Source organism: Osmerus eperlanus, chromosome 6 (genome assembly GCF_963692335.1).
Source record: "Osmerus eperlanus chromosome 6, fOsmEpe2.1, whole genome shotgun sequence".
In the NCBI taxonomy this organism is placed as follows: Eukaryota; Metazoa; Chordata; class Actinopteri; order Osmeriformes; family Osmeridae; genus Osmerus; species Osmerus eperlanus.
Window position 1 is genome coordinate 14,057,365 of NC_085023.1, and position 27,322 is coordinate 14,084,686.

The following is a 27,322-nucleotide window of genomic DNA, read 5'->3' on the forward strand; positions in this document are numbered from 1 at the left end:
ACATAGGCCCCCTGCTGATTCTCCCCCTTCCCTGATATGAAATTCCAATTTTTATAATGAACACCCATTTCCTGTAGTCAGGAAAGTTTTACATGTTGTCTGTTTTTGGATGACTGTAATCCTGGATAACCAAGAGAAAACTCAATTTTCATGTCCTTTCTGTCCAAAATTAAAGTGAGTGAGATTTTATTTCAACAGGTGAAATTGCTTTTTTTTTGTATCTGAGAGTTCAAATCAAAGGATATCTTGTATATTTTCTGCATGAGGATGCGTGGTTTAAATTCATCTCCAAATTGTTTTTTAAATCTAATGACACAATTGATTTCTAATTAATTGACTTTATCACCAGATGTTGTCATGCTATGATTGTTGTATTACAAGTTGACCAAGCGTGTCGGTCATGACATGATTAAACAACTAAAATAATTATAATTTCATGGTGCGTCAGATCAACCTAAAATTATATTTGATGGGTCACAAAATGAAATCAGAGTTGTAGATGTGAGTGATGTAATGGAAGGAAATGCAACATCTTTTAATCAGTCTTTAGAGACTTACATTTTATTACAATTATACAGGAAGCTATGCTTCAAGTAAATAACATCAATTAAATCTAATGTTAGCTGGAATAACACTGTTATTCAGTGGTATGTCACTGATTGTGATAACAATGTTGAGGGCTCTTCTAGGATCCTGTCACCTCTGCTGCTTCGGTTTGACTTTTGGACTCAAAACTCTTCATTTGTTTGGCTGATGCTTCTTTGTTTTGAAATGATTTGATTCATCATTAAGCTGGGTGGGGATAAACAAAGACATTTTGTAAAACATTGTAGGTGTCCAATGTGCTTAATTGCTTTAACACAAGGATCCATTTATCATATCAGTTTAAAAGAATCTACTTTTGCAAATAATACCTTCAATTAAAACCTTACACAACTGATGGGATATTTGTCTCGATATCCATCCAAACTGTCTGAGCAGTATGGTAAATAATTTTGTCCACTTTACATTCAACCGCAACAAATAAACTATACTCATAAAACACAATGAATTCCATTCATAAGATTTTGATACACAGACGTATACATATACATACTAGATTATATAAATTATGAATAGGAGTACTTACGACATCATATGGATTCAGCCTTTCCAGTGCATTGAGACTTGTTTCCTCAGGAGCAGACATTACACCGCCTGTACCCATCATCTGAATGTATTAAGTCAGAAACCCATTATCTCGACACAACCAGACCAAATACAACCTATACATTGCAATGTAACCCCAAACTACATATAACCAGAAGGCATATTCCTTACTAAATTGGAATCACAGATGTTTTACAATATATCTGACCCCCCCCCTCCATTTGTAAGTGTACTAGGTGTACAGTACAATTACATCAAATAAAACATGGTATGAAGTGTGTAAAGGTCTTACAGTCCATTGGATACATTTGGATATTTGATTGATGGATTGTTAGTCAGGGAATTCTTACCCTAATAGTAGCCTCCAGCTCTCCAACACTCCTCTTCCCCCCTGGTAGCCACCCGTAGGACCAGTGCTGGGACACAGTTACCTGAGCTACCAGCGCCAACACCACCAGATTCACCACCGTTCTGCTGCTAAGATCCATGTGAGCTGGAAGGGAAAACATGCAGACATGGACACAAATAGTATACTTACCATCAGATGTATTTGGTAATGTATTGATGATAAGATTTCACTGTCTCACCTTTGTGTGTGTTGTGTTCAAATCGTGAAAGGTGAATCCGGGGGTCAGTATTTATAGGTGTTGTGGATGGCTGTGGTGTCGTCGGGAGCATAATCTCCTGTCCCCACAGGTGTGACACATTAAGGGACAGAGCAGTCTTAATGGATGTGTCTAAGTGCTCACACGAAATAACTGGCAGCATTCTTATCCGGTAGGGAATTAAAAATGCATTCAATGACTCTTCATCATTATATACAGTAAGGTCCAAAAGTCTCTTTGGCTTTCAACTGTTTTATATTTTTATCACTGTACTTTTATCTACATTGTTGTATACTTTATTTTTCTGCAATTATTATTTTACCTCCTGTACAGCACTTCGGTCAACCATGGTTGTTTTTAAGCATGCTCTATAAATGTTGATTGATTGAAAAGTCTGAGACAATATTGGACAATTAATTGAGAAACTGAGAAAACCAGGCATTCTGTGACATCAAAAGAAGCTCTTTGGAACATTGTCAAATCATGCTGGGATCATCAGGTTTTGCATAAACTTGTGGAGTCCATACCAGCTCAAGTCCACACTGTCATTAACATATCAAATACTAACTTATACTAATATTTTTGTAAATATATCAAAGTTTCAACTTTTCACTCAAATTGTAAAAGAAAATGTTACATTCGAAACAAATGCAAAATAGAAGTATCTTGAATTGTGGTGTCAGACTTTTGTAACCTATTTTTGTTGTTTATAAAAGAAGTATAATGGTTTGTAGATCTATAATGAAATATTGAATCCAAGTAAATAACCATTTGAAGCAGAAATAACTTTTCATGACTAATTTATTGCAGCCAGCAATGGCAAATTAACAGTAAACCCCATACAAACTATTATACAGGAAACAGCACAGGTACAAGATGCTTGTGCACAATATCGATCCCAAATCCCCTTTTTCTTACTTTCAGCATGTTTAGCTAAGATTCTGAAATCACAGACATAGAATGACAACACAATCATAATGCATTTGGCTAAAAGGACATGTATCCGTTGGTTTACCTTTGGTATGAAGAAAAGCGCAGTGAAGTATCTTAAGTATAACAGATTATTAAAAGAGAATTCCACAATCAGCATTTAATGGATGCCTGTTATCTGATACTGCTGTAGAAGCAATAATCAAATAATCTATGTGTTAAATGGTAATAGACTCACTCACTTTACTATACGAGTATTATCAAGTAACAAGGATAAGTATGAAATCAGCATGTGAAACTGTTTAAACATTCAGTATTTATGTATACATGTCCCTTTTTCCTCAAAAAACAACAAACAACAACTTCCTGGCTCAACGTACAGTATGCCAATTCAAAGTTCAAGTCACTTAGTGACAATTCACATTTGATCAGAAATGTTTTTCTAATCAACATACTATGGCACTGTGACATGCAAGCATTCACGCAAGCATAAAAATGACAGGTCCAATGTATGTTTAGAAGATTCTCTAATAAATGGTCTTAAATAATTGCGGCATGATGAACTGTAGCGTACATATCAAAAGCCATTGTGTCTGAGCTGCTTTAAACGCATAGCCAATACAATACCAATAATAAAAACAATTAAAGCAATAAGGTTAGATGGAAATACGGGCCGCCATTTGTAAATGATAATCTCCAGCAGCTGTTACTCAGTTGTTTGTGAGTGAGTGAATGGAACAATATGCTGTACATAAAGTGACTCATAGCTCACAGTTGTTCCTATTATTGTATTATCACAATGACTTCTTATAAATCTGTCAAATCTCCAGAGACATACAGGCTTACAGTATATGGTGTGTCCTTGGTGCCAGACTCCAGGCAAAATAAAGGCAATCTAGTGGTCATCTTCCAAACAAGAACAATAATTAATACAACTCGTTAATAAAAATGTTACATTTATTCTATTTTCCATCAATAGCTTTAAAATGTAAACATAAATAACTCTAAATGCTAAATATATACATGTTTTTTAAATAAGATGAAAACTTTTTGTGTTGCCAATCGTAAATCGAACCATTAAGCCAAGCATCTTTACATTAAAATATCATGTAGATTGAAGATATAAAATAATCTGAAGCAGGATGACTACTGATGGTAAATCTATTAACCTTCTTTTAAATAGCCCAACACTTATATTACAATAGGTCACAATATGTTTAAGTACTGTGGGTATGGGAAGTGCAAAGTGTAAAAACAGCTTGATTTAGAAAACAAGTTTCTGAAAAAATTGCATACATTAGATGGATACTGTACACAGAAGAGCATACGGCGGCCAGATATCGTCATTTGAAATTGGCGTAGTCTGAGAAGATGTCCACAAAATCCTGAACCACTCTGTAGCAGAAGTCATATTGTTCCTGAGTGAAAAAACAAAAAACCTATTAATATAGAATTTATGTTCTATTGAGCCCCACTCCTGTCATGTGTCCGACCTACCACTGTTTGAACCATGTGAGGTCTCTGCATGCGTAAACTCTTCACTGACTGGAACACGTCCAGCAGGCCCTCAGCTTTCACCCTCTCCAGAATGTTACTCAGAGCAATAAAGGTCCCAGTTCGACCCGCGCCGGCACTGTGAAGCAAAACCAGGAGTAAACTACTAACATTGATAGTCAAGGCTTGATGGCCTGGAAGCAAAGCATTCATATGAAGAGATGAATTCTGGAGGAACTTGAGAAGATAACTGAAACATCAAGAGAATTACTCGAGGTTATGAGTATCAACACCAGGCCCAGTATTTATGCTAATAAAATACAGTATTTGCCAAATAAGAGAAATGTTTACTTCAATAGACTGAACTCTGTGTTTAGAAAGCAAAATACCAATCTTTTAGAACATTTCTTCCGAAATTCACTTGAAAGGTCCAAGTAATTGAAAAGATGATTAACCATATACAGAGCAATATGCAGGGAGAAAGGTGACCTTTGTGTAATAGTTCGAAGACTCACTTAAAGATGTGCTAATCCTAAAGCTTACACTAATCAGTCAGGTAATTCACTGAGTCAATATTTACAATGATAGAGATGGAGAAATAGAGAGGGAGAATGAGTGAGCGTTAGAGAGAGAGAGGCAGAGCCATGGTCTAGCCCCTATCCCTAAGGAATGTGAGAAAGCTTTAAAAAGCCCATCTTAGACAAGTGGTGATGAAGGAATCGGAGGGAGTGATGACACCGTTTCCTGTCATTAGCTCATTTCATCAGATTAATAACGATGGGAGACGAAGGAGATTTCTCTTGGAGAGCTTTAATTGTCTGTGGATTGGAGGATTGGATCAATCCCACTGGGCTGAGCTGCATTAGAATCACTTCACCTGAAGCTAGATTCCGATCAAAGCTTTCACAGTCTTTATAAAGAATCACATGAATGGTTTAGGCACAGCACACAAGGTCCACAACCCTAACCCTGGAAAACGCTCAATTAATTTGAACAGTCTTTGAGAAGGAAGATATTTGGAATTAAACAGATTGGGGTTCGGAGGTTGTGATTTGTTCTGAATATTTTCTGATGTTTCAATTTTGAAACTGGAGAAACAAAGAAAGTTGACAAGCCTGTTGATATAACGGAGACTGAGCGAGAGAGAGAGAGAGAGAGAGCGAGAGAGAGAAAGAGAGAGGGAACACGAGGGAAGTAAAGAGACAGAAAGTGATTTAAAGAGACAGTCTGTGGATGGACACCGCATGTCCCTTACCTGCAGTGAACTATGATGGGGTGGTTTCCAGACTGTTGTTGCTGCCTCTGCACGGCAGCGACAATGTCAATCATTCCCTTCCCCTCCGCCGGTATACCGATCTCCGGCCAGCCGTGGAAGTGGAAGTGACGGACGTGTCGAGACTGCTTCTCCTGGACACGGGCAGGGAACATATGTCTCTAAATCACAGGATGGGTTTGAAAACCCCTTCAAATGCACATAGCTAACTTAATCTATTGAATAATACATAGACCAATACCATGCAATAAAGTGGTCTCCGGGAACAACTGAGGATTTCCCAGAAAATACACAGTGTAGGGCTATCTTACTGAATTACATCAGCAGCTGCTGAAACACTGACATTTCGTTGTGTTTTTTGTATTATCTTAGACTCACCGGTCTGTATGTGAGCACCATGTCCTTGAGAGTAAAAGTGTCACAGAGTGTGTCACCCGTCAGCTCAAGGGTGTAATCTCCAAATGTTACACTGCCCTCTGCTGGCCAGTACTGGAAACATTTGTCCTAAGGAATAAAAAAACAGATCATTCGACACAGATACCGAAAAGAGTTCTTTATCTAGGGAAATAAAAAATATGTAGCCGCTCTGCTCATTCCAAATCTCATACACGTTCACGAACAATGAAACTGTGGGACCCTCCAACCGTCCGCGATGGCTTGCTCGACTCCCAGGACTGCTTTACCTGCTCCCGCTCCTTCAGCTCGGTGAGCATGACGACGGAGTGACACCTCCACTCCCACACCATCCTCCAGAAGTCCTCCACCGTGTGCTGCAGGGGGCCCTGGGTGGCGATGAAGTGGTCCTTCTGACGGTAGCCCTGAACACGGACGCGGGGGGGGGGGTCACAAACGTCAACGGGGTGAGAACGCGCGCCGTTTGCGACGGCGGCACGAGTGGCCGTGCGGGGAGGACGGCGGAGGAAGCTCTACTCACGTCGATGAAGGAAGCGTTGATGTAATCAGTGAACTCCTGCCCCCTTTTCACTGATAGAATGACCCGGTTGAAGTCGTCTGAAGCAAAGAGGAAAGAATGGATATAAAAAGGGAAAAAGACGATGAAACTTCTCCCTGCCTTGAAATTGAGTTGACAGAAAGCCGATAACTTCAGTTGTGTCATTAGAACCAAATATGGTGCCGACTGACTTATTAAGACGGAAATTCGTGTCCAGCACTGAACACGAGCCATATACATGCCAGCAGGACTTTGATGTCAGAAAGTTGTGATGTATTATGGAACAGTTAAGAGTGTCAGAGTATTCCTTACATGGAATGATCTGAAGCACGCGGTTCTTCTTCATGTTGGCAGGAAGGTTCCCTGTTCTCATGTTCTCCTTCATTATGCGGACATTGGTCAGCTTCTAAGGGGTGGGGGTGGGGGGGGGGAGGAGTGTGTGGCAGGGAGAATGTCACTCACTGTGCTTAAATTAGGTGCTAAGGTATGTAGTGCACGTTTAATTTTAAATAGAGCTCTAACACCACAGTCAATGTGTTCTGGAAAGATCTGGAAACACCCTCTTGATGGGAGAAGACAGATCAGAGGAGAGAATAGGGAGACAAAGGAGGCACTTGAGGAAGAGGATGAGAACTGCATGTGTTTCGGTCTATTTTTTCACGTCTGTGTGTGTGTGTGAGTGTGTGTGTGGGTGGGTGTGTGTGCGTGTGCGTGGGTGTGTGTCTGCACGTGTGGCCTCACCCTGAACTCTTCCTCCAGGCCCAGCCTGTCAAGGGGAGCTCTGGTGTTGTGGAGCATGTGCAGATGACCCTCCAGGGAGCACACATCCAGCTCTGTGTCCCCATACAGGAAGTACTCCAACAGAGCCTGGTAGATGAAGGAGTACTGCATCTGAGAGATGGGAAAGAGAGGGGACGAGAGAAGGAGGGAAGGATAAAAAAAGAAAGAAAAAAAAAAGGATTTTTCTCTCTTTTGCCTTTTCTCAGCTCACGGAAAGCTTCCCCACCACAGAGCGGTGACAAACCTACATCTGTCTGGACGAGTTGACAGCGCTGCTCTCGTATCCTGGTGACGAAGCCGAACACGTCCAGGCGCTGCTCCATGTGCATCATGTCGATCATGGCGTCGATGACGATGAAGGTCCCGGTCCGCCCCACCCCCGCACTGAAGGTAGAGACAGGAGAGGGGGCGCACGTCAGCATCGTGGGCCCAGTATCAAAGACCACAATGACAACAGATGTCGACCGTGGTACGGTCTATCTTTCAATGACTAGAGAATGTGACAATATGCTGTAAGTAAGGGGAGGTTTTAAAAAGAGGTCAAAGTGCCAGAATTGTTTGCGATTAGGATTATGTACATCCCCCTGATCACCATATGCTGCTTGTGGTCAGATGTCGGCAATGGATTAAATCCCTCTTGTCCACACATTTGTATCCAAGACGACCCCAGTAACGGGGGGCATCTGGGTCATTCAGGCAGCGGCCCGGGATGTCAGTGTGTGTGCGTGTGTGTGGGGGAGGTGGGGAGGGGGTTATAGGGGACAGCTCAATGGGGCCCATTGAAGGCCTCAGGCCCTCTGTCTCCCAGCTGCCGTGGCAGTTGTTGCAGCGAGCCCTGGCCTTCAAACGCGGGGTTTTACGTCAGACAACGACACCCACTGACTGACTGACCTCCCTGGAGCTGCTATCTTGGTTCAAAGCACCGCATCTCAGTTAACACGTTCACACGTTCAACCTTCTACGTGTAAACATCCACATGAACATCAACAAACTCCAGGCAAAACATAGCCACTGTCAGTGGCTTTGGATACAAATCTATATGTGTTCCTGCTCGGAGTCCCCGCCGAAGCCCCGTCCACAGGTCCTCACCTGCAGTGCACCACAACGGGTCCAGCGTATGAAGGGTTGACCGTCTTCACCTTCTTGAGGAACTTGAGCATGCCGATGGGGGAGAAGGGCACCCCAAAGTCTGGCCAACTGGTGAAGTGGAGCTGAGTGACCAGACGAGGCGGTCTGGGCCCGTCGCTCCCCTGCTGCTCAACACACACACACACACGCATGGTCACGCACATAACACACACACACACACACACACACACACACACATGGTTACGCACACAACACACACACATCACATAGTGTCTAATAACCCGTTTATTGGTGGCAGTATCTTACACAGACACAAGATGATACATATACGTACATATTGTATACAGAACTTTCGGATGGTATAGTCCACCAGGACAGTAAAGTCTTCCATTGCTACTCTCATGTTGCCGTACATCCAGCAGCCATGTTCAGGCCAGTACTGGTGACACTTCTCCTGCAGAGAAGCAAAGGACAACTCGTGAAGTTGCAGGGGATTGAGGTTATTACACATGGGGAACACAGGTTTCCATAAGAATCGGTCTAACTCTGTCAACGATTCTACACTGTGATGTGTGAACTCGTTAATAAGGGCCTCCGACTAATTATAGTGCTTTATCAAAGGGCCTCATCGCCAATTATTCAGTTATTGATCCACTTCTAGCTCTACTCTGACTGTTAAACCCAGTGTTTTGCTCATCATCGATCATCTCTCTGAGGTTCAATACGACGGGATGCCTATAACGCTTGGTAATTTGGCTGAGATGACACATTGCATGGATTTCTAGCTGAGAAAGGGTCAAACTAATTATGCTCATGACTTGGGGTTGTGAAGGGGCAAACCGACCCCTGACACTCAAAGCACTTCAGAACATCCAAGGTTTCAGAGACAAGCCCTCTAAGCAAAGGATAGCAGAAATCACAGGAAATTCCTTTAAAAGCTAAACAATCAAGAGCGGAACCCCACCTCCTTCCTTTCTTTTAGATTAGTCAGCATTACGATGGTAGCAGTCTTCTGCTCCCAGACCATCCTCCAGAAGTCAGCCACTGTGTCATGCTTTGGACCTTAGGAAAAAGAAGCATATTACAAACATATGCATGTTGTTCTCACTGAGTTTTTGTTGAAAAGAACCCTTTCAGCTATGAAATGAGAAGCCGTTACCTTGAGCTGCGATGAATTTATTCCTCTCTTTAAAGCCCTGTAGAAGAGAGAGGATTTTAACCAAGAAAATATTAAACTTCGCTGTGTCGAATCCTCACGTCAATAAGAATGATTTCAGCCATAGGTGAAATGATATTCTGACGAAGAGCGATGCCTAAACACAGCTTCAGCACGTAGCTCGGAGTATTAAACAACAACTCACATCAATGTATGAGGCGTTGATGTAGTCTGAGCCCAAATGTCCATCGATCTGAGCTAGCACCACTCTGGAGTGGTCGTCTGTAGAGGAGAGATGAAGAAGATGAAACAAGTTCTCGGCTCACTTTACAGTAACTCTGTTTGTTGACTTGGTCATTCAAGCTTGAGCCTGCTACCGTAGCTACAGCTGCTACCGTGGCTACAGGACACATAGATCTGGAGGCTCCATCACGTCTTACATGGTAGGATGTTGGGGTAGCGATTCTTCTCCCTGTTGGTGTCCTTGCTCGCCTCCTCAAAGGAACCGTGGTGGAAGCAGCAAGGCAAGGACTACACACACACACACACACACACACACACACACACACACACACACACAGGAAGCAACATCAAGAGGATTTTCATGCATATTCAACCATGCATATTAATCAAATACATTTTCTAGTGACCAGGTCCACATCCATGCATATTTTACAGCTTGTCTAAAACGGTGAACTCATTAGCTCACTGCATCTCCTCGTCACGACGCTTCAAGCACCAGTCTATTCCCGAAACGTTGGGTCGGAGAGGAAAACCTACGTTGAACTCCTCTCTGAAGAGCTTGCAGTCGTCGGCCGAGCGTATCCGGTACTCGTCCTCCAGAGAGTCCAGAGGGATGGGGAAGTACCTCTTGGAGGGAGAAGGAGATCTGGGCAGGAGAACCACGGTCTGTTCCCCTGGGGGGTGGTGGTGGTGGTGGGGGGGGGTAGAGCCACAGGACAGGAACAATCAGAACAGCGTGTCTCATCTCCCGGTGACAGGAGGAAGCATTATTAGGGAGTGTCTGTACTTACAATGTCCATACTCTGGGTTCCCTCAAACATACCTTGCTCTTCCAGGAAGCCATTGGGGATCTTCTTATCGACTGAGGTGACAAGAGCCTTCCTGTGGCTCCTGAACCTGACCAGAGACATAGTGAAGGAGAACAGAACACGAAATAAGAATCCGTTCATGTCGATGCATAACCCCCCCCCAAGGCTTTTAGCTCAACAAGTTAAAGACATGGTGACCTACCATCTGAAAGAGACAAAGCAGTTATCACTCATGAGAAGCAGAGTTTCCTTAGCTGTAGGAGAAGTGCCCACTGACTGAATAGAGAGCCAGAGCAAATGAGCCTTTGGGAGGGGTGTAATCACATTCTTTTCAGCCTTTGTTTTCTGTCTGTGAAACTGCAGCTGTTGGTTGGATACCCCCCCACCCCACCACCACCACACACACACACACACGTCTGCACACAAGTAGGGGCCCCCTACACACACTCGAGAAGGAACACATGCCGATTGGTCCTTCTTGAATTTGGTCAGAGTGGAGTGAGGGCACACAGTTGAGAGGGACGCCAGACATGCAACTTGGAGGTTATCTCTGCCTACCTTAGGAGGTAGACGGCGAGGAGGACGATGATGATGAGGAGGAGAGATATGACCAGTGTCGACGGAAGCACATGGGTGCCCTCAGAGGGGGCATTTTCTGAGGTAAAAAGGAGGCAAATTAAATGTCAGTCAGCCGAGACTTTGAAAAGGAAGATTCCGTCAGTCCCAGCCATAGGTACTCACCTCTGGTCTGATTCTCATGGGAGGAGTTGTTAAAGGATGTTGTGCCTGCGACCAGAAACAACACCATTGTCACTGTGGAAACAAACAAAACAAGAATGGATGTGATAAACAAACTTACACTACAAAATATCAACCAACTATTAATGGTATATTGTGAAATGGCTTCAGAAGAACTTTTCATCTGTAATTTATATTTATTCCCACTAGGTGGCGCCCATAGACTTAGCCCTGGTCCACAGATGTCCTGTGGCCTCTGGAAATGAGAGTATGATGTCAACAGCATCTGACAGTGTCGCTTCTAATGCTAAAACCGTTTCCTGTCCTCCTGTCGTGGACATTTTGGAATACAGTTATAATGTGTGTGTTTCATATATGAGGAATGTGTTTTAACGGAAGTCTAAAGTTGATTAAGAAGAGTCAACTCCATTTGGTAGAGATGCCATTTGCAGTTTATGACACCTGGGGAGGATGAGACAGCTGGTCTGGAGACAATGTGGATTCAACTGTATTGTTATTGTGATCTGCTCTGACCCTGCTCTGACCCTTCCTGTTGCATTGGGTGGGGTTAATCAAATACTTGAAGTTGCCCACACAAAGGACAGTTGACCATTTGACTGGTGAACTCCTGTGGTTTTACTATCTACTGGTTTGGGGAGAGAGGCCACATTAAAGAACTGTGGGAACTTGATATGAAGTCAAACTGTCACTGAGCAGTGCTGACCAATCAACAGAGTTCAGAGGAACCATTTGATCTAAAGTTTATATAAGGCAGGGTTTTGGGGTTGTTCTGTATCACTCTGGCGAACGACCTGTGGCTAGCACCTCCTTCGTTATGACTGATCACAAAGTACTTTGTTAATTCATGATTTGTACAAGCAAAATAAATGTATTGTAACCGCCATCTCTTGACTATTCAAATCTACACAGTGCCGCTAGAATTTTTCCTTTACACTCCCCTGCCATGTCCACTACACTGAGCTGCCCCGTCCATCACTGATGACCTAATATCCCCCAAAATAACCATATCAGAACCAAACAGGAAGCAACATCTCATAGGTGGCAGAAACCAGACCCGTGCTGACAGCAGTGGGAGCCTCGACACTGCAGGACAGATAAACATAATCTCGAAGCATGGTCTCACGTTGCAAGGTTGTTGCAACAAGATCTCCCGACAACATTTCTCTCTTACACACCGAAGAGGAGCTTGAGAGGAAATAACAAGCAAAGTTATGTACCAGAAATGAGGGCTGACAGACGTTGCAGAGATTTTTGATATGTGACATTGTAAGATGTTAGAAGACGAGTGGCAGGAGACGATGTGATGTTGAGCTTAAAGGAACTTAGAGCATTAAGATAAAGAGGCGTTTCTTGGCTAAACACTTAGCCCTCTGAACAGATGGCTGGTAGCATTTAATAGCAGCCTCGCACACCCACTCCTTTCCTTTCTCCCCTTCATCTTTTCCCTCTCTCTCTCTGTTCTTGACTTCTTTTTACAGCATGCTCAACACAACTCGCATGTTGTATTCTGTATTTCCATTGCTAGTTTTACATTCCTTCATCACAATGCAGATAAATGTGTCCCTGCCATGCCTAGGGGCTATCCATTGAGTCACAATGTAAGAAGGAAGAATGACCAAGCACAAAAAACTGGGCCTCCCTTCAGATCCTCTATCTGCGCTGAAGACGTGACGTATCATGAACTACTTCTGTTTCTCTGAGATTCCTCTTAACCTCAACATGCAGTATGTTTTTACTGTGCCTGGGTGTATGTGTTTACATACTGCTAGCACTAAAACGGAACAGAATAACACAAATTAGTAGCCAACTGTTACTGTAGATTTATACTAGTATTACGTAGTACGATGTCCTAATAATTAGGACAAATATTCATCTGTCCTAATCAACCCCCCTCCCTCCTGCAAATAAGAGGGTCACAAAAAATCCACACAGGCAACGAATACAAGAAGTGAGACAGACTTGAGTGGCCTCATTTTCATCCCATCAACCTCGCAGAGCTGGATGCTGTTTTATGAAAAGGATAATTCATGGTGTCAATTTAGCTTTAGCAAAAGTGGGTCATTTTGAAAGGTCTAGGCCTACTTTGTGACTCTTTTGGAGCCAACCAAGATCCCTGGGGCCTGTATGCAGAGATTTTTCTCTCCAGGAAACGAGGGTGTGTAACAAACGGCTGCCTCTGTTGAGGAGAATGATATTGAGTAATGCAAGCCAGTACACGCCTACAGGCTCAAATGCTGGACACACATATACATACACGAACGCACACTCACACACCAAAAAAACGCACACACTCACATACTGTACACGTACACACACATGAATATACACACGCATACCCAGCCACAGGGCATGTCCAGCTTATGTGCCATATGGAGCAGTGGAGCCATGATCTCTTGCTGGCGTTAACAAGCTGACAGAGCCAACACCTGTTCTCCTCAAAACCCCACTGGGAAAATCACATTCTATCACACACCGACAAACACACACACGCACATGTGTACAGACGCATACAACCCTCAATTTAATATTGATATGGGTCTTTGGAAGTCATTCCAGAGGTCCAAATATGGCAATCACCGCTTTATGCCAGTTAGCATAAATGTTGATCCAATTCTCAGAAACAGTGAAATGGTCACGACAGGACTAAAGACACCCGGCAGTAAGAGGAACTTTGTTGACGTGGCAACCGCGAGGGTGTTGAAACATTTCTACATGGTTGCAGAGGCGAGCAGTGTGATTTGGTGTCTCTCTGCAAACACAGCTAGCATGCAAACAATGTCATTACTCTAGCCTCGCCCGCGACACGCGCTATGCAGATAAATGCTTATGAGGGAGCGAAGTCGTGCTGCATCACCGGCCATGAGCACCCCACAGCAGACACCGAGCAACGCCCTGCCCATGTTATCCATCCTGAATGCAGCAACAGGAGTTACTGTAGCAGGTAATGCTCTGAATGTTTCATGCAAGAGATGGGCTATACATTGACGATCAATGGGTGTTTGTTTGGTGTTGGTACAGTACAGACCGGGGCCATGAAAAGAGTCCATCAAATGTTGTCATCTGTATAGATGCCCTAATGACCTTAGGTATGCTATCCAGAACTCCCTCTCTGTCTTCCTCCAGACCCAGCGGAAGGCATCTCCAACCGAGAAAAACAAACACCTTGAAAAGTACCCGGATGTGGGGGAGTATTTGGGGGAATTTGAAGAAAAACAAAACCAGTGGAGGAGTCTTAGTGAAGCTCCTGTACCGAAACAGCTCTTCACTGGAGAGAAACAGCACTTCCCCACTCAGGTCTCACCTCAACTTCCTCTCACGACAACAGTGGAGAACAGAGAAGACCCTGAGCAAAGTGCCATTAAATATAGCCCTGCTGGTCAGAGAAACATATATATTTTTCCTTTCAGCAGAGTTGTAACCTTTTAATGTAGGCCAAGCTATCTCTATAATTCAAGCGGACGGAACAGAAGCTTCCATTTCCAACCGGAAAAGTAGACAAGCTCTGAGATTTGAGAGGTTTTTCCTGTGCTGATGGATTTCTCCTGCAAGGACATTCATTCATATTTCACTGTTTCAACGACACCATTTTGAAACGTTCGAAATCAAAACATATTTGAACTGACACTGGACTGTGCACTGTGCTTAATTTGTACAGTACGTCATATACATTTGTGTGTGTGTACACAAAAAAAGTTCAATGCTGAATATTGACCATAAGTTGTAAAAGTACCTCATTCAGGTAGAGGGAAATAAATCCGATGTGACCTTGAATTACAGTGAGCGACGGTTGGAGGATGATTAATCCCAATCATAAAATGGAAAATCCTACGGTCTTACCAACAATCTCTCTAAAACACACAGTAATGCACAGATGGATACGAACATGTGAATGTCCACAGATTGATACAGAAATGGCCACACGCACACACGCACTCTCATAAACATAAACAATCAAATATACATACTCAAACACAATGACAAACACAAACATATACACACACACTGCACATACGCACAATCCTTTCCTGGTCAACACACACGTACATCCATGTGCACACACACACACATTTTCATCACATTTGCAGACACGGACTGTATTTTTCAGCTGATGGCTGGTTTGTTGATTCCGCAGGTTCCTGAGGATCAAAGGATGCTTCAGTACAGGATCACCCCTGAGCTGGCAATACTGTAGCATCAAAGCTTTCACGCAGGATGGACAGTAAGGTGCAGCATGGAAGTAAGACTTTCAAAGAGCCTTAGCCTTCAGGACTTGACCTTGCACCTTGTGAAGAAGTCACAGCGATGGAAGTTTATGATGTGTATGGACGTACATAATGTGTGAATTATTAAACATAACTCCAGGGTGTTTTTGTCAATAAAATGTAAATGTAGATTTGTAGAATGCTGCATTATGTATTTGTTATTTGTGTTATCACTATAGATGACCCATAGGTGGGAGTAATGGTACAGATGACACACACGATTACAGTTTTTCTCAATTGCTAAATCACTAAAACCCACTGGCTGAACAAAGTTCTCAGTTGCCTGAACTCATGTAGCTAATTGTGCCTGTCTGTTGTCAATATCTTAAACCATTTCACATATTAAAACACAATTTGCAGATCTCACTTTTTCAGCAAAACTCTAAACACATTCTCATTTTTACTGTAAAACACATTCGGCACTCTAATGCACATGTCATCCATACTGGTAAACACAAATGGCAACAATCAAATACAAATAGAGAAAATTGACCACACACAACCACTCAAAATTGATTTCACTTGTTTCAAATGATGTGACACAACCAATATAAGCCAGTTCAGAGAGCAAACAGGTTGTTGAAGGTGGGAAAATATTGCTTGTGACGTCGACGAAGTGCTCTGGCCTAACCCAGCCCAAAGACAAGAAGAAGCACATTGATCACATGTTTACTTCTTTGATTGTTGTCCCTTTTACTGTAGTATTGTATACTGTAGTACAGTGCTTTGTAGGCTGTATACTGTACAATGAACAAATTGTATGGCCCTGAACATTGTGCTTTCCATTTGTTTCAGTAACAATACTGACTGCTCAATAGATTTTGACTGGTTGCAGGTTCATATCAACAAAGAACAAGAGTGAGTTGTGAGTACTGAGATGCAGGGTACAGTACTGGTACAAGGAGGAGAAAGAACAAAACAATTGCAAAGAGCAAAGCACAGTAGTAATTTCTGATCAATTTTGAGCTACTATGATAAAACATGTTTTGTTCATCAAAAGACAATGACGTATAAATATAAAATTTGTTTTGAGATTACGTAAAAATGTTCTCCCTGAGAACTATATGTTTTGAACAATGTGTTTTAAATTTTTTGGTGTATTGTTTACTGACTGCTTTATAGTGTATATAATTTTGATCACTTTGTTTATGATTTGAGAGCAGTGTTTGATTTTGAGCACAGGTAAATCTGTTTTGAGGCGAAAGTTTCATTTTGCAAGATAATTCAGAGGTTTTGTAAATAGTGCTTGAAGATGAGGTTTTGTGTTTACAGTTTTGAGAAAGTGGGTGACTGTTTCAAGAAATGTGTTTTAGCAATTGTGAAAAACTGTAAAAAAAAAAATGGCTTACGTAATTCATCTACTTATGTTTCTCTCACCAATGTCATTGATTTTCCTGCATAACAAAAACAAGGGTATCTTTTGTCTGATGTCCACAAAGAGGAGAGCGAAAGCAAAAAGCTCTTGTCACATCAATCTATTCAAATTTCCGTTTGTTTGTGAGATGGATAGTACATCTTGAGCAAAGCTTTTTTTTTTTTTACAATGTAAGAGAGGGAGAAGGAGACAGAGAATGAGAGAGAAAGGGAGAGGAGAGGGAGAGAGAGAGAGAGAGAGAGAGAGAGAGAGAGAGAGAGAGAGGAGAGAGAGAGAGAGAGAGAGAGAGAAAGAGAGAGAGAGAGAGAGAGAGAGAGAGAGAGAGAGAGAGAGAGAGAGAGAGAGAGAGAGAGAGAGAGAGAGAGAGAGAGAGAGAGAGAGAGAGAGAGAGAGAGAGAGAGAGAGAGAGAGAGAGAGAGGAGAGAGAGAGAGAGAGAGAGAGAGAGAGAGAGAGAGAGAGAAGAAAGAAAGAGATACAGACAGAGGGAGAGGTGGAGAAACAGTCCCTAAACACAGAGCATTCACTGCAGCTGAAAAACACACTGCAGCTGTAGAACAAATCCATGTCGGGAAGCCAGCTAGCAAAAAAGACAGACAAGAAGAAAAAAGAGATGAGAGGAGATGCGATGAAAGCAAAGGAGGAGCGCAGAGGTGAGAGGAGGGTGGAGAAAACCAATGTCTGAGCTGGGTATTGCAATAATGGGAAACTGTCTTCCTGGAACAAACATTCTGTCTGAAAGCATCAGAATGAAAGATGATGCTGCAGTACACACAAGCTAGCAGGTCATGCTAGCTAGCCTCAAACAAGTTACAATGAGTTAAGTGCCAAGCAAGGATACAGCAATACTGTCCCCTGCCACAGTTACCATAGGGAGAAGGCTGGTTGCCATAAACAGTCGTATTACTGTGAGGGCAAAGGCAAAGGCCTCAGTTTGTGGCATAGGCTTTGTTTTCAGCTCGCATGAAAATACTTTCATCTACAGCACACTCAGTCACTATAAACTACTGAAGCAGGCTTACAATACACAACTTCTATTTATTTTCCAAATCTCCATAATCTGGTTTTGGTCAAGTATTTCACACAAATGACTGTGTCTGTGGCTTGCCAGAGGTCAGTGAAGTCAAGTTAGAGAACCGGTTGAAATATAATTATTTTAATGGAGAGACACTGAGAATGCAGTCCCCCTCCCACTCCCCCTCTCGCTCCCCCCGCACACTACATCCCTCCCACGAACCCCTCTGTAACTTCAACCCACACTTCCTTCAAGGATCAATTCAAGTTCTATCTATCTTACGTAAACTCAATTAATTTGAATGGGTTTCCTGGATTGATAAGACTTGGTCGCGACCTGGGTAAATTCTGAGGTGTACTCACAGTGTTCACCGTTCCAAGCAGAGGCAGCTACAGTCTTTGTGTACTATCTGCTGTCCCTGCTAGTCCATAGCAGTGGTGACTGGTGAAGCTGTGGTTCGCTCTCTAACTGGATCTGCTGGGCTCTGTACCATGAACTCAAGACCACACTCACATCCTCTTCTCACCAGGACACACCGTGGTTGAGTAGTGGAGGCGTGGCTGTGATGTCTCCCAGCTTTAGACTCAGGACATGACACACGGCGTGATTCTGTGCGGCCGTCTGCATGGATACATACTAGACAACCTACAGGGAGGAGAGAGAGAGAGAAAAAGAAGCTTAGATACAGTCTTCAACATCGACATATTACTTTGGTAGCATAAACAATGACTTTGACACTCGCGTGGCTGTAAATCGGGAGCTTTTGCTTTTGTTGTGGATGTGAAGGAACAGCGGCAGAACGCATTGCGTTTCATGTGTAGCGTGGCAGGAGCCTGTCTGAGCAACACGGCAGGGTTTTCACAATATTAAATTGTGTAGGTGAAAGCCTAGAGTAAGCGGGAGGGGTGTGTGTGTGCATGTGTACAGTTTGTGTGTGAGAGAGAGAGTTGATATGCTTTGCTTTGTCTCCTCTACACTGTGAGAACCATCTTTGTTCAAACCAACGCAGTGTGGCAAAGCAATTCCTGAAAAGAATTAACAACCCCTAATCGCCAAGCATGCAAAACAAATCCCACCCACATACAATGTTTCATGAGGCATCCAAAATCAGTTAGGGCCCCTTTCAAAATAAAGATACAGAACAATAATTCAAATCACGCTAGGCTAACATGATTACAAAACAACATTTATTTTCCAATGGACACCCACCTTATTTTTAGAAGGTGCCCCATCCATAGTCTGTCCATAAAGTTCAGTGCGCTGCTCAGTGCTACATTTAGGACTCTGAGCTCCACAGTCTGATACAAAGGCTGTACTGTGACGTTATTCTATGGCTCTAGTCAGCTATGTGAGAGAAAACATGCCACGCAGTGCCCACTCACTCCCATATTTCCCCACTGCCTCCACCCACAGGTGTAGGAGACAAAGCTATACTGTTGATGCCTGGTTGTCACTAGGACAAAGGAGAGGAGAGAAGACAGAAAAGAAGAACAGAAAAGAGAAGAGAAGAAAGGCAAAGCGAAGAGAAGTAAAGAGAAGAGAAGAGAGGAAAAGCAAATAGAAGAGATAATAGTCCTGGTGTAGATGACCTACTCAGTCAGGGCTAGGATGAGGAAGTGTGACTCCATTACAATTAATTAGCTTACTTGAGTTGATTGTACAATAAGTAGCAGAGATGACCTACTGGTACCGTTCTCAAAAGGGTTTTATGTGAATTTAATAGAACTATTTGCAGGCTCTGTCAACTGACTGTAAACATAATATAAAAGGCAGTCCTTGCACAATCGTTTATGTGCATAATGCCACACAACATCAGTATGAAGTACACTTTCCTGAGAAGTCCCCATTGTTCACTTGTCCCATACTGTAACAAATAACTAAGAGTAGCCTGTAAAGTAACAAAAAGATGATACTGCACAGTAAAATGGCTCTAGAGTGTAAGAAAGAAGCACAAATGTTGCAGACTAAGATGAGGAATGTACTACTCTGCTGTGTAGTCCAGCGCACAGCAGACCCGGCCAAGAACCAAGACTGGGGGGGCTGTCACATCCTAGTGTTCTCTCAGCAATACATGCACTCTTACTGTTAATGGCTTCAGTATATCTGCCAATCATGCATGAATCATTCACTTACTTTTTCTGGCAGCAATTGTTTCTATTCTCTGGAGTTGCAGGGAGAGTGATATTCCAAAACGGGTTGCGTCGGGCTTCCATTTTTTTAGTTAATCAAACTATTATACTTAGTATTACTTTCCACATGCTTAAAGTACTTTAGGTGATGAAGCACTGCCAATGTGTAGCCCCTGTACGCTGCTTGGCTGTCAGTGGGCACTCAAGCAGTTAGCTCATATGAGCAACAGTGAAGCTAAGTCCATTCTTGAAGGCAGTTGGATAAAGCCTTAAGTGAATATGTAATAATTGTTGTTTGTATTTTTAATAAAACTCTACTGCAAGCCAAGGCATACAGCATACTTCCACTGATGAAAAACGATTAAATGAGATCGATATACATAATAGAACACTAACAATAACCTTGGTGTAATGTACCTTACAACATTAAAAGGGCTACAAAGTTATTGAGATGAGCACAGGCCTGTCAGGACCATAACAACTTCTCAGCCCTGGGGCCCAGAAGAACAAAGACAGACTGGAGCTCAATGAAGAGTCTTGGCTGAAGAGAAGTGCTTGCTACTGGCACATCCATCTCCTATCCTTCCATTGACTGCAAGGGAGGACATGTTCCAGTCATTAAAGTTTCACATGAGTCATCTCAGAGCTCTTCTTGACTCAATCCATAATTCATGTTTTACACATTGCATTACATTCCCATATTGGATCTAATGCATAAGTCTTGTTAAAAAATACAAACTCATATTGGACAACTTTGGAATTGTATGACTTTGTTCTTCACTTTACTGTAAATTGATGTATGTTACAGTAAGGAATGGTCTGCAAGATTCAAATCCGCTGTTGGATTAAAATTCCATTTAAGGTTTAGTCAACTGAGACAGAATTTGGTTTCAAAATGCGATGGGAATGCACCACTGTTACGCATAATCGAAACTAACAAGTATGACATAACTCAATTCAAATCAGTATTAACAGTAATACTGAGAAGGAATACTAGTGTTTCGATTGAAACTGTAAATCCTGTGCAATGCATGATGATGGCTTATGACTCCAACCAGCTTCTATGAGTTCAGAGAATGCAGTTTATGAAGGTCCCGTGCTCAGCTGTGCTTTCCTTACGTACCCTCATGGGTTATTGATGACTCAGGCAGGCACCAAGGTCCTGTAGATCTTCTGAGATCCTGACCGTTTACTAACGCTTGATGAATAGTGGTTAACTGTACACTCAAACACGAGTCAACATATTTGGATTAGGCCTACGTGACAAAGGCCCACTTAATCAATGTATATTTTTATTATATTGATGTATTGAATAACTACAGATTGGTTTAATTTGGAGCAAACTACTGACTGCATCTCCATATCTCTCGGACTGACAATGATTCTGAGCGTGGGTGAATGAGTAAAAACTCAAGCGGCTGACTCCAGTGATCTCCACCCTCCAGTTTGAGGGCACCGAAATTGACACTTCTAGGCCACAGCCTAGGCGGGACTAGGCTCCGACAAACATGATCATTACAATTACATCTCTACAACTCCCATGTCTATGTGGGGACAAACTTCATCAGCTCCTCATGCTCATTCAAGTTTGAGACTTTATTCTTTCACCATTGCTTTCATAATCAGTGGCTCCATTCATGCGAATGAGAATATGACCATAAAAGTATACTTTGTTAACAGTTCAAATCTCTCTGGCGAGTCATGAGAGCATCTTATTTACACTTCTCACTCTCGGTTACCATGACTCCCTAACTATTTTTTCCTACAGGGTTTGTTCAAAGGAACAAGCTTGTCTAACACATTGACCAAGTGACAACATTGGCATCCTCTGTTCTTGAACGTCTCTCTAAAACCTATAAGTCTGATCGCAGACTTCAAGCTGAGATTGTTGTAGCCGTGCAGTATATTGAACCAGCCTACCCAGTAAATCAAAGGAGTAGTGTAGAGACATGTATGCAAGCTATGGAACCGGCCTGGACAATTTGTCTTTCTAAAATACAACTCTGACTAGAAAAACAGTGGCCTTAAGCTACTCACAACTGTTTCAATAACAGTGAGTAATTTTGTAAGACAAGAACAGACACATGCACCATCCCACATCCCCTACATGGACCACAGGCAATTCCAGTCCCACGCACTTTATCGTTATGATTACAAGGAAACAATGTTCTCCTCCAGTGGCTGTCCCTGCTGTACCGAGTGCTAGCAGGCCGTATCCATCCACTCCCCAGAATGAACATTGCCACAGTAAACTCAACACATTACTTAAACAAGCTCTCTCTCCCCCACACACACAGACACACACACACAAACAAGTACACAAGGCACACATGACGTACACAGTATCAGTCCTGGTCTCCTAATGTAGCTTAGCGCAACTTCTGTTCTCATGTACGCCCATGACGCATGAAAGTCCAAATAAAAACACCACCTTTCACAGGCTAATACGTTTATCACTGCAATTGTAATTACACAGTCAGTATCTGACATTTTTATAGCTGCAATGAGAGGAGATGCCCTTTGTCTCGCCCAAGCCTGCTCACTAAAACACACATTAGCAGGCTCCCTCTACAAACAGGACATGTTAGCGCCATTTGCCTTAGCGTAACATGCCTGCACAGATCGCAATCTCATAAATTTGGGTGGTGCTGAAAATGTAAAGCCTTCTAAAGCGACATTTACTTAAATGAGACGTCTACAAACTTTTGGGGGGGGGGGGGGATTACAACATGGAATGCCTCACTCATTTTGTCCTGACAGCTAGCCTCAAACATACCTAGAAACATACGCTTGTTGAAGATGGAGTGTACATAGTCTTTTGTAAATCACTTTGGATAAAAGTATAGCCTCTTCTCCTTCCATGGGTGGTACAGCTCAACCTTCCATTATTGGAACCCCATGTACAGCAAACACCCCCTGCATTTGCACGAACAATATGAATTCTGAATGACGAATGATGTGGCCTTGCTGTTTATTTTATGTCATTTGCGAAACACAAAAGACGTCAACACAGTCTACAGTGATCTCCCTAGTGTGTTGGTTTTAAAGTCGGTTACAACATACTGGTCAGTACTGTTGTGCTCGAAACCCCCACTTCAACTGTGGGCAAAAACTCTCTGTAATAGAACAGCATATGTGGTGAATTCCCACTTCAGTGTGCAGTAGAAACTGCTCATTGACCCTTTCACACTGATACTTCCCTCAGACAGGGCAACATGTCCTTCCCTCATCCTCCACCCATCCTTTTCTCATCCCTTCATCCATCCCTCAGCTTCCAAACTGTACCTGATTGAGCCATAAAGTCGGCTGGATTCGATTGCAAGACAGTAATGCAATTGTGCTTCTATGGTGACCACTGAATGATTCCTTAGACAGATGGCGGTCATTTGAGCAAACATTGTAATAGCAAGGAGGACCGTATTCCTGGCATCCACTGATCACCATGACACATAGGTCTAAAGTTGCTGTAACAAGAAGAAGTGGCACTCCTCGGGGCAACAGTCAACAGGGAGAGGAACTAGTCGACCTCAGTACAAGTCGATCATGGTAGATTTGAGGAAGCACAAACCAAGATCCACTTGCTAGAGTACAATCAGGGCAGGCTATAGCATTGACATTATGAACAAGGGACCAACTCCAACTTGAGTAAAAAGTCATAATTTTATGGATTGCCACCACATGAGTGGTGGAATGCATCATCAATGGCTAATGCATGTGCAGTATGAATCTTTGCCTATACAATATCGATGCAGTAAAGAGTATGTGTTGCAAAGACGATATAACTCAAAATAATGATTTTGGATTGAAGACTCATTTCAGGAATGGATCTGGAAAGATCTCCCGCATGCTGGTATAGGTGTACATTTTTATACTAAAGTTTAATAAAGTAGGCCTAGATTTTTTTTTTAAGTATGAATGCAAGACAGGGAATTAAGTTTAGGCAGTGGGCCTGACACTTTGCCATCTTGTGTTCTTTGCCTTCTTTTCCAACGCTGACTCAATGGTGCACATTTAGAAAATTTCGAAATGCTTGAATTCCGATTCAGGGTTGGGCTAACCTGTGATTTGAGACGTTAAAATCAATCAATAAACCTCATCCCTTAACGGCTCCGTTACAGTCACCTCAATCTGACTCTTCATACAGAAATTGCGGACGGTGTCATGGACCCAATGAAATGTTCAATCATTATATTTTAGCTCTAACATCCGATGTTTTGTAAACGCTTTGGATGAACGTTGAACATCTTAGTAGGCGGGTTTGCTCTACTAACCCATATTACTGTGGTCTACTGTAGGCTACGCTCATAGGCGCGTGCTCAGCTGCTATCTACGCTAAAAAATATAGGATTTAATTTTGCTTTCGAGGGTAGAGATATCATGATTTGTTTAGGCTGTAAAACGGAGATTATAGTATTATCAAACAACCATTTGTGTGGTATAATAATAAACAGCTTAAACATATGTCTATAGGCTAATGGCCCGTGCCATCACGATAATGCAAATTGCTTATCCTATTAGGTTATTGTTGGTCTGCACTTCAGTTAATGGTGTCGAAGGCTATCTACTGTATAGTGTAATGAAAATATGAGACTATACCGCTGTGAAAAATGCCTATAGGCTAAATGATCTTACCTTGCGTGTGGGCGATTTGCCTATCTCGCGGAGCCGGATGATTTATATAGTATTTTTAATGGCCAAACCAAATAATGACCTTGTTCGTTATGTAAAGTGTCACCCAATTTCAATAAGATAAATAGCACTAACATAGCCTACATATTCCACGTAGCAAATATCCGAGGATGCGCTTCAACACTGTTCCGCAGATGGATTCGCCTCATGACAGTCCTCAGCATTCAGCAAAACGAGCGTAGACACTCCCCCGGGCGCCGACCAACTGTATTAGCTGAGGCCTTCAGCATCCTTCACATTCCTCCATCCTCCTAAATCCAGTAAATCGATGCTTTCAAGTTTTACGTCGCCATTGACACCAGTCATCTATCGTTGCTCATTGATACATTTCTGCCGGAATATAATGTACATTTACCAGCTAAATTGGAGCAAACCTCAAAATGCTTTCCTTATGTTGTCACATGTTGTTCACTATGAGAATTTAGAACCCAGGAAAAAAACAACTTCCTGCATTTTCAATAATCTTTCATTGGCATGTCATTTGTTAAAAACAATGTCTCAAATGCTATATACAATAATAAACAAGTGGCATCTATACAGATCTCTTTATCATGTCTCATAATACTAGTATGGAAACATAAAAATTGTGACTTTACAAGAGCAATATAAAACAGGAATTGTTTCATGCTACAGTGAGAGTCAAGTGCTCATATTCAGCTCTGCACAGTAGAGCCATCTGCTGGCAAATGGCTCAAATCACTAATACCAACACTGTAGTTGCTTTATCTAGTCTTTCTCACCGTAGCCTATTTGCATTTGAAACGTGCACTACAGTAAACCGATACATTAAGTACAACAATGTCAATATTACAGGCACATTTTTCAAAAACATCTTTAATTTGAAAACAATTACGGACATGTGAAACACTAATAAGAGCTGTAGATAAACTATTTCCATTTCAACACAGAATACATTGTTTTAATTTCATATACTGGGCCTCACATTTCACATCTATTCTATTGCTTAGTTTCATGTTGACTCCTGTTAAAGCATGCTGCAGTTCATTAAAGCTGTTTTGCAATTGTAATTGTGTCCTGCTTGGATTGGAGACAGCCTATGAATATTTAAAGAATATGATGAACGCTGTAATTACTCACAAAGCTCACATGTGGCTAAAATAATTTCTTATTGAGTGAAAGGGTGGAGCATGACTGGGATTCAATCCAAATTCATGTGCGTCAATCTCTATTTTGTCAGTGTGTCTGAGTTACAGTAAATCAAGTTGAGATGAAAAAACTTCCCTTCTCTCTCACACACACACACACACACACACACACACACACACACACACACACACACACACACACACGTACACACACATACATTCCCTCTATCTTTTTCACTCAAACATTTAATTTAATGTGATGCTATGTGTGGAAGGGAAAAATCTGAATACTCATGAAACACCGCCTTGGTATCACTGTAAATGCTTTTCTACACAACAGCAGAAGACACAGAGTGTCGTTAAAAGTCTGAAACTACTGCACAAGTTTTGTGTATCAGAATCAGTCAGCCAATCACGGAGCTGTTGTAGTAACACTAATGGCCAATTGACTTGTAATTGGTTTCCGGGGGTTCCTTTTCATGTGAGCACACCTCCTGACTCTGTTTCATAATGTACCACTCTCAGAGAGACTGGTACAAAGCACAGTATCAAATAACCCTTTGTTTTGTGATGGCCAGTGGAGGTAGGCTATCAACGTCATCAATTGACGCGTTACACATTTACAGTAATACATATTTGAGCGGAGAACAATGCCTCTTAACCACTAGTATTGAGCTGAGCATCACCATGACTGTAGTACATGGTATGGGTCAAATGAGGGCAGTATTGAATTACTAACAAAATAGTTAAGGCACCACCATGACTAATGCCCAATGTCAGTGAACACATTTTATTTGAGAACCATTTAATCTGCAATTCATTTTTCAAATATGTCAAATACCATTATGGTAATTCCCTTTAAGTTCCAATGCAAGAGTCACATTTTCCACAAGTCAAACATTCATAGTCCGGTTAATCAGTGATGATACAGGAATGCATTTGAGTTCTGTAATGGAGGGTGCATCTGTTCTCAGTCATTTCACCAAATCTTTATCAAATGCAATAGAAAAGGTTTTAAATCATGGTTTTTATGAGACCAGGATTGACTAGCACTAAAGCTAACCAGCAATGCTTTTATTGTCAATAAGAACAGACTATTTTCTGTGATTTTAGTTACGGTAAGGGTGAATAGTAAAAAGACAAAGAGGTACAAACATGCCTGAGTTGCCCCAATTCAACCAAAGAATCACTTTAGAAGAAGAAAAAAAAGAAGAAAAACCAACCAAAAACCCGAGGACCACCAATCACAGTGACACAGCACTCTGGCACAGTGAAAATATCACTAGAGAAAAGGACATGGGCTGGAAAGGCAATGAGATGATGCTATGCAGTAGCCTAGCCCACGCACACTCCCCCAGGGTCCGGGAGACCTTTAGGGAGAGAAATGTTTTCCCACCTGCATGTCAAACAGACTCCTGTCCTGAATAAAGCTCTCACTTGACCTTCATCACTTCCTTTTATCTCCTTTGAGTGAAGGTGAATCTTTATATAGGAGGCTATAGCCAACAG

At 42.2% G+C, this 27,322-nt stretch overlaps 2 protein-coding genes across 4 annotated transcripts; both read right to left on the reverse strand.

Moving 5' to 3' along the window:
* Positions 1-634: 634 nt before the first annotated feature.
* Positions 635-1,638, reverse strand: gnrh3 (gonadotropin-releasing hormone 3). The gene is made up of 3 exons (XM_062464622.1): positions 1,500-1,638; positions 1,130-1,210; positions 635-792 (listed from the first exon to the last, which is right to left on the reverse strand). Exons 1-3 carry the CDS (start codon positions 1,635-1,637, stop codon positions 739-741), a joined length of 273 nt encoding a protein of 90 aa, XP_062320606.1. The 5' UTR covers position 1,638; the 3' UTR covers positions 635-738.
* Positions 1,639-2,544: 906 nt separating this feature from the next.
* LOC134022300 (receptor-type tyrosine-protein phosphatase epsilon-like) lies at positions 2,545-24,875 on the reverse strand. Of its 3 annotated transcripts, none has more exons than XM_062463716.1 (21): positions 24,651-24,875; positions 18,252-18,534; positions 11,222-11,293; positions 11,039-11,135; positions 10,495-10,568; positions 10,209-10,345; positions 9,869-9,959; positions 9,634-9,710; positions 9,432-9,468; positions 9,237-9,334; positions 8,607-8,726; positions 8,273-8,433; positions 7,432-7,567; positions 7,145-7,294; positions 6,716-6,809; positions 6,386-6,462; positions 6,135-6,269; positions 5,830-5,955; positions 5,434-5,585; positions 4,182-4,317; positions 2,545-4,102 (listed from the first exon to the last, which is right to left on the reverse strand). In XM_062463716.1, the coding sequence occupies exons 3-21, from the start codon at positions 11,286-11,288 to the stop codon at positions 4,028-4,030; spliced, it is 2,040 nt and encodes a 679-aa protein (XP_062319700.1). In that variant the 5' UTR covers positions 11,289-11,293; positions 18,252-18,534; positions 24,651-24,875; the 3' UTR covers positions 2,545-4,027. The 3 variants fall into 3 exon arrangements, with proteins under 3 accessions (XP_062319700.1, XP_062319698.1, XP_062319699.1); XM_062463714.1 differs by having other exon boundaries at positions 8,273-8,436; positions 24,651-24,874; XM_062463715.1 differs by lacking the exon at positions 24,651-24,875 and adding an exon at positions 19,099-19,371 and having other exon boundaries at positions 8,273-8,436.
* Positions 24,876-27,322: the final 2,447 nt, after the last annotated feature.